This window comes from Montipora capricornis, chromosome 10, assembly GCF_036669925.1.
Source record: "Montipora capricornis isolate CH-2021 chromosome 10, ASM3666992v2, whole genome shotgun sequence".
Taxonomy (NCBI): Eukaryota; Metazoa; Cnidaria; class Anthozoa; order Scleractinia; family Acroporidae; genus Montipora; species Montipora capricornis.
Window position 1 is genome coordinate 8,436,782 of NC_090892.1, and position 12,500 is coordinate 8,449,281.

General features: G+C 38.5%; 1 protein-coding gene across 1 annotated transcript; it reads left to right on the forward strand.

Annotated features, from left to right (window-relative positions):
* The first annotated feature begins 5,165 nt into the window (after nt 1-5,165).
* LOC138019553 (beta-2 adrenergic receptor-like) lies at nt 5,166-6,795 on the forward strand. Its single transcript, XM_068866395.1, has one exon. It carries the CDS (start codon nt 5,244-5,246, stop codon nt 6,282-6,284), a length of 1,041 nt encoding a protein of 346 aa, XP_068722496.1. The 5' UTR covers nt 5,166-5,243; the 3' UTR covers nt 6,285-6,795.
* Nucleotides 6,796-12,500: the final 5,705 nt, after the last annotated feature.

Here is a 12,500-nt window from a genome sequence, read left to right on the forward strand (position 1 = left end):
GAGGTTAGGTCTATTTAGGTTGGTTCTAGTCTAGTTAGGTCTAGTTAGGGTTAGGGTAGGTCTCGGTTAGGTTAGGTTAGGTTAGGTCTCGGTTAGGTCTCGAATCCTGGCTCGGATCCTAGCTCGGATCCTGGCTCGAATCCTGGTTCGGATCCTGGCTTTATTCTTAGTTTATCTCCTCTTTTGGACATAAAGAAAAAGCTGATTTGTTTGTCTTCCTCTAAAATTCGAGCGAACAAGGGCTTTTTTAATCCGTTTGCCCAACTGGTTTTCGTTGTGCCTCGACAGTGACAAGAAAATTTTGCCCTTATGTTATAAACACGTATTTGCAATGCGTTCTCGTAAAATTAGGAGGAAATCTCAATAGCTTGTGTTTTCAGAAGTTTGTTTAAAGCACCCAAATGTTATTTAAGTGTTCGAGCAGATCGTGTTCGAAGTTCGTCCTTTCTTGGTTGCATTGCCGTAGTTTGCCGATTCTTGTACCAAGCCAACCTGGCGTGTTTCTGTGAAATACATCAAAATGTGAATGATCTTGTTTTCAGAGATAAAGTACATCAGTAAAACTCTTTTTTGACCTTGAACTGACAAAGTTGTTTTTATCGCTTCTAATTTTAACATGACTCCTATTCGCTGGCTATTGACAGTTGACTCTGAAATGGCTTTTTTTCCTTTTCAACTCGCTCGCTGAGGTCGTGCTTAATGCTTGTTTTCTTTTAAAACTCATTCGGTTCAAGAAAAAATTATTGCCAAACTGGTGAATTGCAAAGTAAATTTCACTGGAAAAACAGATGTTGCATGATATTCATTGCACGGTAAATTTTACGCTAAAAAGCGTAAAATTTACCGTGCAATGAATTTTTCTATAGAAGAAAGCAAAGAAAATGATTTAATTATTAAAGGAGCAACCGGAAACATTTTCACCAACCGTACAGGCAGTAAGAATAAATGACCAGGGAGCCCCGCTTTTAGGCTTGGCTAAATCTATATATTATCTGGATGGGTGACCTAAAACATATAGCCCTTCGTAAAACAGAAGCATTGGACCGAAAATACTATTAACGCTAACAAATGCGAACTCAGCAAGGTATAGATTTTGTTAGCTTGAATCGAAAGTGACATCGACGGAATTCAGCGGGCGCTGTGATGTTACCGCGGCATGTTTACTCGCCAAACAGTGAAGAATCTGTGTCAAATGATAGCAAGATACCGGGTTTTCGTAAGTTTCTTTTTCTGTCAAGTGTTATAAAGTTTGACAATAAATAAGCGAATTCAAAGCAAAGATCACAATCGCCCAACTCTTGAGGTTGACCATTGTTTCTGCAAAGTCAAAATTTACTCTCCAAGACGAGGTTATTTATCACCAGGTAATTCCATCATTTTGGAAATAGCAGCTACTTTATTATTCATCGGCGTCACATTTTTTTGCTGATTTTGGGGCTCATTTTGTTGAAACTCAAGCACGCTTCCAACAGACCTGTTTATTTTCGTGAACTAAAAATATCCTGCCGTATCACATTTCAACCTTAAGCTCGAAAATTCAATACACAACATGATATTATAATTCACAAAGGCAGAAAATATCACAGAATCCTTTTCCAGGGAAACATTATTGAAACAAACAACATACTTGCTCTTAGAGGCAAAAACCTCTTCCCATTTCATTGCGTGCACTCAATCGTGTCAAATCACCACGTACGCAACAAGTTCAAACCCTTTCCTGAGGAACCTTCTCCTTGAATAATGATGCACAAAATAGTCGACAAGCTTTCTTTCAAATAATTCTTGACTGTCACATTTCCAATTATTTTTTTAGTGAAGACTGTGCAGAGTTGATCACAGATCCACTTAAGGTGTTCGATTCGTTCTCTGTCTTTGTTGAACCCATAAGTTACCAGATAAATTTCCCATTTGGTTTCAGTGTTGTACATAAACGTAAAACTACACTCGTGAAAAAATGATTGGAAATACAGCTCACTTTAATTTCGGCTCGACGGGCGATAGATTGTTGTCGAAGTCCATTACTCGTCGCTTTTACGATTCCAGGTATTTGTTTTCACCGCATGCCTAGTTTATCCAACTGACTTTCCATTATTGAGCTCCATTACATGACTTTCGACGCCATTGCAGGTTACGTTTATCATTTTACTGTGTCCACCAGAGAAATCTACGCATTTCCACTACCCTCTCGATCCTAAGAAAATACGAGGAGAAGGCTATATGCGCAAAGACACCACTTAGCAAGGGAGTGACAGGCAAGACTTTTACCGACACGAAAAAAAAAACACCCAACAAATGCCACCCACTTTCCGACTGGGATTGCCATATGACAACCCAGTAAAAATACAAAAAATAAAACGAACAAATCCCACTCACTTTCCGACTGGGATTGCCATACTGGCAACCTAGTAAAAAGACCAGTGTCACCTAGGTTAGGCACTTTGAACACCCGGCACAGCTCTTTATAAATGATTTGTTAATAATATTCTGCCTTGTGGAGAAATATTCGACTTTTATTACATCTTTTTTTTTTTAATTTTTAAAATTTTAATTATTTTATTAATTTGCAATATTATTTACAGTACAAACTACTTACAATATTAAAACTGACGACGCCACTGATAACGTTTTCAGAAATAAGAGTATCAGCAACGCGCTTCACAGTCACAGTACTTACAAAACTAACACTAAGTACTATCCCCAGGGTTAAATTTCAGCAAAGGTGATCACCTCACATACATACATTATTTTGGGTATCTTGTCGCATATGAGAGCTCCCTGTATCTAGCCTGCGAACAGGCTCTTTTGTAGCCCCGAGTGGATTGGGGGCGGGCCTGCTCGCAGGCTGATTATCCAGCTGTTATATCACACTGACTAGTGCATAAAGGAAACGTCAGCCTGCCAATTTCAAACAATCGCGGTAACTTTCATATCCACGAGTAACGACAGTGACACTTTGATTAAGAAAACGGGACTGTCGAAAGCTAATATTTACTTCCGTTGTTAAATTCAAACCTGACTCAAAAGTGTAAGTACATGAGATAGATTTGGGTTTGATAATTGTTTGGCGTGTAAGGACGAGGCCAGGAGAATCACCAAAACTGGATTTTTTTGTTAAATTCCAAGAAAAAGGGAACGAAAAAGCAAATCATAATCGAGCATGCGGGAAGAAAGCAAGCTTCTGAGGTAAGCCGGGCTCATGCCATATATGAGGGCTGATAAGTACACCAATTCGTTCAATTCGTTATGATATGGATATTTTAGATTCTTTTTAAAGTGCTTGAAATTTGATGGGATAAATTGAAAGCAAAGGCCTGAGTGTTATTTATGAAACACCACAGTGCAACATCGCCATGTTCGCGGTAAAATGAAATGACTACGCTATAAAGGAAAATCAAAAACGCTAACGTTTCGGACAATAACCCCTCGTAAGAGCGAATCTTAGGTCAGAATGTGTCCAGGCAAACAGTAAAAATCTTGATTAACTTTCAGTACGTTGTCTCTGATGCGTCGGTTTCGACTCAAATCGGTCCAACCTTGGTTGTCACAGGAAGTCTACCTGCATGATGGACATTATTTCAGTGACAAAAAGAGGGCTCTGTGGAGAATCTGGAGTATTAGACTGAAAGCAGTGATGGTCTTTTCTGACCAATCAATCCATTTTTAAATGTGTCTTTTTAGAGGAAGGTTTCGGCCAACTTTCTGTTTGCCTGACAAACCTCTTAGAAAGACTGAAGAGGACTATATCATTTGCAAATTTGTAACTTCAAAATTCAAACTGGAGTACTGTTAAGAGAGAGAAAAAATTTCGCTTTCCCACTGATGTGGTCGATTCAGAGACTCGCCACCATACGGTGCTTTCGGTTTATTAAACTTTGTTTCCTCCTTGAAACTAAAAGTAAAGATATTCTCGAGATCAAGGAATCGAAACATCGAAAGTAATTATTGGATTCAAACAGGAGAACTTGACAAAGGTAAAATTTGAGGCAGAAAAAAATTTCCGGGAGCATGAAGCTTCCCTCGGAGGCTCTGATTTTAGTTCGATCCACAAGATTCTCTGTGTTCCAGCGAATTAGTGAAGATTAACTTAAAGGCCACAGAGGATTACAACTATAATGTGGACTCAGAGCAATGCGGTGTTAGCTTCGTTAGATTCGGCATCTTATTGTATTTTAACGTCTTCTATGATCTATTGCTAAATAGACCGATCGGAATCAATTTTTTATCAAATAAAAAAACTAGAAGGCAAAAATACTGTGCAAACAGAGGCATGCTTTGTCATTCTAATTCAACGGAAGCATGGAACTTGCAATTGGTTTCGCGGCTTCCTCGCGTGACCATTATTTTCAGTATAGCTTATTAACGTTAACGATGACAAATCTTTCTTTTCTATTCTTTCTGTATAACGGTCGATCTTTTAATTTATCCGTGCACAATATATACAGCTAATGGTATAAACTCCTGTATGTTCCAGTGTCTAAACAGAAAACCCAGCAGTTTACCTACTGCTACATACATTTTAATACATGTCATGTAATTTGTAGTTTGCTGTATTATTTTGATTTGTAACGTACTGAAAAAGAAAAGTACCTTCTTGTTGTAACCTGATGTAAAGAAAATGAAATGTGAATAAATTATTTTATAATGGCAATGAAAATTAGCAAAATGAGTACGTGGGTTTGATATTTGGCATATATTGTAAAATTTGTGGCTGTGCGTTAAGAATTACCGTACTAATTGGCTATTTTATTCAAAAGTGGACTGTTGCTAATCTAGCGTTCAGTTTGCAACAGTTTAGAAAGCAATTTTGAACATCAGAGAACTTCACTTAACTCGAAAACGCTTTAACTAATTCGAATCTGGAATTTAAAAAGGTGTCAACACAATTTTTACGCATATTTCGAGCTCGACCTGAGAGCTCTAAGATTTCTTTCTGGCCAACATAAATTGGACCGTTGAAGAAGACGAGCTTGCAAAGGACGAATTCTCGTCTATATTTAACCATATCCATGTAGACGTCATTGTGCCATTTTCAGCAAGCACTAAGCTTTCTGTTTTTTTGAAAACTTCGATAAAATCTGATTAATGATGCATGCATATTTTCTAGACAGAACATGACGTTCATCAGTACTGTAATGGTTTTTTTTTCCAGTCTGCAGGTGCAAGGATTAATTGTAGATTGACTGACGGTCGACACATCCATCTGTGGAGACTAAAGATTTTCAGGAGCTTGATGGTAGACAAAAATGATGTCTTTATCAAATGCTTTCCGGATCTTCAACAGCTCAAAATCTGAACCCTACGGACCCAGGCGATCGGTTGAAATTTTTACTGCGCCAGTGATCGTAGTTTTAGCCCTGATTGGCGCACTCATTGTCGTGGTTAATGGTCTTGTAATCTCTATGGTCTACAAAAAGAAAACTTTGAGGTCGTTTACGAACTTGTTTCTCGGTTCGTTAGCGCTCTCCGATCTCGTGAATGGCTTGGTGGGAGTTCCTCTCCTGTTGGTGTGTAACATAATAAGAGCAGACATATGCATATCTTCCGTCATTTTATTTCGATTCACCGGTATTTCGTCAATTTGTCATGTTCTTCTCATTGCCTTTGATCGTTATTTCGAGATAGTACATCCATATAGGCGCACGTCACTCATCACAAAAAGGCGCGCAATCTGTGCTATTTGCTTGGTTTGGTTGTTTGCGTGTTTATCCTCCGCCATTCAATTATCATGGGATAACTTGAACTTCGGCGACAATTCAGAATCTGATGAGTCCGTCGATGTCAACATTGGGTACAGTATAATCTGCCTAGTACTTTTCTTCCTTGTTCCTCTACTGCTGATGTGCTTCATCTATGGACGTATATTCTACATCTCCTTTAAGATTGCCAAAAATGATCGCCATCTGCAAGACGCCCTGCATCGGGGATCTCTTGCCGTTCATCGTGAGTGGCGAGGCCGAAGTGTGTTGGTGATAATGGTTGTAATTTTTGCGGGCTGTTGGCTACCATTTTTCTTGGTTATGTTGAATGATCATTCCAGCAAACCAGATCCAACTACTTCTCTTGTTTGGGTGCAGCGTTTGCTTTCTGTTCTTGGCTTTATTCCTCCACTGACAAATCCGCTGTTATGCACGTTGGCCAAGAAAGATTTCCGACAAGTTTTACGAGGGATGATCTTCAAATACAAATGCCGTCAAAAATACCGGGAAAGGGCACACGATCCTCTTCATCACTACGCTGCGCATAGCTCGCAAAGCGAGTCAATAATTAAAACGACGACACTCTGACAAATGGAGTGTGATTCTGCTGGGTGCCTGAAGCACAGCGGAAACCAGCGTTTATTCAATATGAAAGACAAGTTATACTAAAAAATACAAGGAATCATCAGAATCTCATTGCAATTAAATATGACAAACAACGAAAATATACAACAGACTAAAAATATACTAAAACTGATACAAGGATTCGTCAAAGATTAATACAATAGCTTACAATCATCGAAACTAAAAATTTGTCGATGAAAACACTGGACGGCAAACCGACAAAAGCCAAAAGCGAAAAAAAAAAAAAAAAAAAAAACCAAGATGTAAAAAATAAGTTAAAACACAAACGAAAAAAACACAGAAGAAAGCGGAAATAAAAATTTCCAATGTAACAACGTGTAGTTGGAAAGCGTTTTCATTACGGTTCGAAGCATATTTATCATGTCAATGGTCTCTCTTTGTACTATAAGAGTAAGTCTTTGTTCACAAGAACTGTTCTACAATTTTGTTGAGTATATGTAAATTTGTACCTTTACCATAAATTCAATTGATTTGGTTTTTTGAAGTTCTCTTGCCTTCCAGACAGCCACTTGTCTTGTAGCCAAACTTTGATGCTATATATCACTGCACGAAAAAACGGATTTACACCAAATTTGCACAGAGCAAATATAATAGAAACATATATTTACTCTAGAGCAAACCTGTAGCAAACATGGTAAATGCCGCATTTGCTAATATATTCACACAGGTGTGAAAATATGGTGCAAATGTGGCATTTACCACGTTTGCTACAGGTTTGCTCTAGAGTAAACATATGTTTGCATTATATTTGCGTAGTGCAAATTTGGTGAAAATCCATTTTAAAACACTAATCCTCGGAGTTAGTGATGCGTCGCATTTCGATCGAGGACTACGTTTTCAAGTGGGTTTTTTGGCCGGACGGGTTTTTTACCACTGGTTTTTTCGTAGCGGGCGACGTATTATTCCATTGTAAGCATTTATTCCTTGTTCTGAAATGTGATTCCAAAGTTCTGGTGTGACACTTTTGAATAACAATACTTGAATTGGCTATACATGGCTCTTATTGATGGTTTGCGTTTGACATCACGATGGCCATGTTGGTTGCTGTACAGAACAATGCAGTAAAATGTCTTTTGGGAATTTGAAGGTATTATTGTGCAAAACTTGTGGTGCCATTTTCTATTGTTTTGTACACCAACATGGCCGCCTCATCACCTGGACGCAAACCAAGAATAGGCGCTAGTGGAAAAAACACTTGCTAAGCCTTCTTTCCTCATGTGCCAGATATAAGGTAAACGTCTGGGGCACGTGCACTACACGATCGGAGAATTTTTAATGTTTCTACTTTCTCGTCCGTCACGACGCCTGCGACATTGACAACAGGGACTTTAAGATCTACGACGTCGACGTAGAAGACAAAATCACCTAGAAATACAAGTTCTAGATTTTCTAGTTCTAGTTGGGGTGCAGGGATGGCGCAGTGGTGAGAGCACTCGCCTCCAACGAATGTAGCGCGGGTTCGATTGCCAGACTCGACGTCATGTGTGGGTTGAGTTTGTTGGTTCTCTACTCTGCACCGAGAGGCTTTTCCCCGGGTAGTCCGTTTTTCACCTCTCCTCAAAAAACAAGATTTGACGTGATTTTCTTCCATTGTTAATTTTTAGTTTACAGTGTTCCCAATTAGTGCTCCAGCGCTAAAAGACTATACACTTAAATAAAGTTCCCTTTCTCCAGCATAAATGTTTCTAGTTCACGTCAAAAAAATCCGGAAAAAAGTATTGTAAATAGCCAGCAAACTCAAGTCAACGACGGGGGATCAACCCGGCGACTGAAAAATGTCATTTCGTTACCATGAAATTAACGCGAGTCAGAAGCTCATAACCAATAACCAGGCGCCTATTTAACAATTTATTAACAAGGGATACGGGTCAATAGCCCTTGAGGGCGAAGGGTCTAATTGTTTTAGTATCACCCAACTAGTCGGACAGAAAAGGCAATAATAAAGTTATCAATTGCAAGTGCAAGTTGAAGGAATATTTCGAGTTCGTAAATAAGATTTGGCTTGCACGAGTCACCATTGTCAATCCCATTGGTAATAATTTCTCAATCCAAGACTTGTCATTAGCTGGAAAGGTGTGGTTTCGCAGGAAAATCAATCTAAAAATAAAGTTCTCTTAAGATAACTCGGTCTGTAAAAACACAGTTCCAAAAATACGTTGAGTCGTACGCTCCTAGCCATGACTGCGACGAAAACAAAAGATCTTTCGTAGCTCCTTTTGTTCGTCCACCAGCAATTGCACACGGCAGGTACAAAACACAGGTCACAGGTCACCCAATTGCACATTACATCATTGTTATTTTTACTCATTTATTTATTTATTTTTAATAATTCTCTCCACAATAAAGATAGAAAGGTATAAAACAAGAGGTAGGAACTATTGATAGCAGGGTAAGGGCAAAGTATAGTAGAACTAATTAGATGCCCTTTGTTGCCTTTAACATTTTTAGGATTGAGAGTATTAGATTAAACATAAAACAAAGTACACATACAACATCCAAAGACATAAAGGAGAAGATGATAGCAGGAACTAATAAAGAACATTAATACTGAGCAAGATAATAACGATACAAGGATTGCTTGAAACAATGCATACTAGGCTTTTGTCTGATTACTAATGGAATACTGCTCCAAAAATAACACGCTATAAAATGTGGACAGAACTTCCTAATATTTGTTCTGAAGGGGGCTTCATTTAGGTGTTGAAGTTCGGCACTTCTAGTATTGTAATCATGTTGCTCAAATACATAGATAAGATCAAGATTGGTAGATTTAAAATCACAGAGATGTTCATAAAGAAATTTACGAGTATATACAGTTTAACAATGTCAGGAGATTTTAGGATACCCAGTTGAGCGTAGTGAGGAGTAATATGTGTATATGCGTGTCTCTAAAGATTGGTTTCAAACCATCTATACTAGAAAAAAGGAAAATTCCAGTTAAAATAAACAGGTGTCTTTTTGAAATCAAGGCTTAAAATTTGGGTCACTTAGCGTAGTTTGAAATCCAAAGAAAATAAAAATGATGTTTTTGGTCATAGTAGCACTTTGAAGTCTTTGCTTCATGCATGTTTACAGTTCTAAAAAATTATAATGGACAAATTGACATGACATGTATCACTGGGCTTTAATGTAAGATAACATTATGATCCATTTCTTACTATGTCTGTAATAAACTAGCTGTCGCACTTTGTAATAAACTAGCTGTCGCACTTTGTAATAACAAGTTGTCTCAATTTTACAATAAATTCAGCTGTGGCACTTTGTAATGACAAGTTGTCGCACTTTATAAAATTTCCTTTGAATGACCTGTTTGGTAGATATTGCATTTGACTTAACTACTTCCCCAGGGCACAAATACGTTCTTCCTTGATATTTTCCTTTCCATACTAAACTGAGGGGAAGAAAAAGAAATGTGTCCTTCTACACGCTTCTCGCGATTGTTATTGTGGAGATCACATAGCTTGCGTAGCAACGATGGAATGCAGTAAGTGAACCGAGGGGAAATAACTCCTGGTAAATATAAAAAGATGCGCGAGATGCTTGAGTTCAAGGGTTAGTAAGGGAGATGGAGGCTTTAAGTGACTCGCTACTTGTTCTATATGAAGTTTTCTTTTTGGGGAGTGGGGGAGAGGGGTAGTCACAGGATTTAAAATAGTTATTACAATCGTGGCTAAAAGACGGGTACCTTGAACACCATTACAAGTTCCAACGTTCTTCGAAATATACACGCAACGCAGTGTAAATGGTCTATAGGTCTGCGCAGTAGATGCAAGAAGATCCCCTATTTTTAAAAAAACTCCCATCTTTTAATGATTGATTTGACACACGTTGATTGACGTCTTATTAACAAATTAACCAATAACAGATAACCATGTTAACGCATGTCGACTTGCGTAAAAAGAACCGAGGCACCGAGGAAACACCAATTGATCAATACAGAATTTGCCAATGTAATTTTAAAGTTAAATTTGTAACGGTAGCTTCTCAGCCGGATGCGACTGGTTATGTTTCTTCCGAGAATTTGTTTAAACCATCAAAAACAAAAGAAACTTACGGACAAATTCTAGCTGATATTTGCAGAGCGGTTGGAATAGAAGTTGTTGAAAACAACAGCCAATTTTCAGAACATGTTAAGCAATCCACGTGCTCGTAAAATACGAAATTTAGGAACGTAACTCGTACAGAGTTCGATGGGTAGTAAGGCCGTTAAATGCAAAACTCCACCAAGGCTGACTATAAAACCATTCAAGAGGTTTTAGTTTAAAACTAGCGACGATTTCTTGGTGCACAGTGGTTGACGAAATGAATCGTACTAAAACTCCTGGAAATTACGGGACGGAAAAACTCCTCGCTAGTTTGATTTTGGTCAAATCGTCAGGAAATCGTACATGTAATAGCAAGTAAAAGTGCTTAAAAAATCGCATGACTGTACAAAGGAGCCGCTTTCTTCTCACAATAAGTGAAGATTTAACAGGGGAGCTGCGTAATCGTCTTCATCTTATTTCAATCCATGATATAGGACTCAAGTTTACATTATTAGGCAAGGCAAGCAGGCAATGTTATGATATCATTCAATCAAGCAATACTAAACTCAACGACTAGTAGCAACACTATTCTAACATGTTCGTGTCCCTTTGAAAGTCCCAACACAACGCACATGGTTTCCCGTTTTCGGGGTGTCCATGTAAGTCACTCAGGGGCCCTTAAGGGGATCCCCAAAGGTTTCAATATTACAACAGACAATATTTGAGGAGTACAGTTTATTTCCTTGATCCTGAAACATATGGATTCCGATAGTTCGCAAGCGTTTTATTAATTCATCCTGCGTAAATATTAAGTATCTTTTGCAAGCGAACGAAAAGCTTACTTCGGCAAATTCCAAACTTATTGTCAACAATAAGCTCTACTAAAGTTTTGTTAAATAGCGAATCTTTTGCCTTTGGTGAATTGTGGAAAGTTTAATTGTCCATAGTGGCTATAGCTGACGCGTAAATAATGTTGAATTTCCCTTGATGGATATCGTCCAAGCAGTCCAGATTTTCATTTAAATCACTGGCTGTCATTGCCATATAATTTACCTCAACCACTTACTTGATCGCGTATGATACTTAAAATGGAGAAATCACGATGATACTCGAGAAGCCTGTTCTTCGGTTTCTTGATTTCGAACTCCGCACATCATGACAAACATCTGAAAAATTAAGCTTTTTCGGAATCCTGTTGGTAAAATGGCCATTACATCTATACAGTTAAAGAGATGGCGCATTGACAGTTCTTAATCCCTTTTCAACGCAAAACCGAGACCGATTCTCTCGGCTTGCACATACGATTCAAACCTTCCTCATCTTCCGCCATTGTCTTTGTCACGCAAGAACTAACAAGAAATTTGCTTGAAAATTTGTCACCTGTCAATCATTGTGACTGTACCGCATCAATCAGAAGCCCCCGTTCGTGGACGAACGGGTTTTTCAAAAATGGTGGCTCTTCTCGCAAGCGTTCCCTCAGTCTCTTGCCCCAACTTTCGCGCGGCCAGTTTGCGGAAAATCGTGTCTAAGCTCTTCTGTCGAACAGGAACGCTTACTACGCGGGATAGACCATGCATCGTAGTAAGATTAGCATGTCTTTAACCACTTAGTTGGGAGCAGAGGAAAACCTTTTTGCCCGGGATTTGCAAAAGAACACTAAATCTCTCCTTCTGTCCCGAGCATCATCACTCAGCAGCAAAGTAAAGAACTTTCTCTCAGAGAAGACTTAGACAGATGCTTTTTTACACACACGGTCAATATATAGGAAAGGAACGAAAGATCTTGAACAAGATCAACACCGTATACAAATACCCATGCAACTTTTTGAAAATGAGACCGCTGAAATGGTATCCAGGAGTGACGACACAACCCACATAGAATAGCTTCCGAATGAAATTTTGGACCACGATGCATGGTCTGTGCCCTCTACTCTTTTACTTATCAAGTATGTCCCTGCAAGTTGCTTCCCAGTCTCTTTCCCTCCAAAACCTCACGGGAACAAACTATTTTTTCCATTCGCAGATGCCAGTACATTTCAAGTTCGAATCTTTACTTAAGATCTTAAGACGCCATAATAAAGACTTTTTTTAATAACTGAATGAAGCCATCAGATCATTTACAAATTAAACATGCA

Bases quoted from the DNA above. Each gene is read 5' to 3' on its own strand.
- LOC138019553 (XM_068866395.1), top strand. From the start codon at position 5,244: ATGATGTCTTTATCAAATGCTTTCCGGATCTTCAACAGCTCAAAATCT.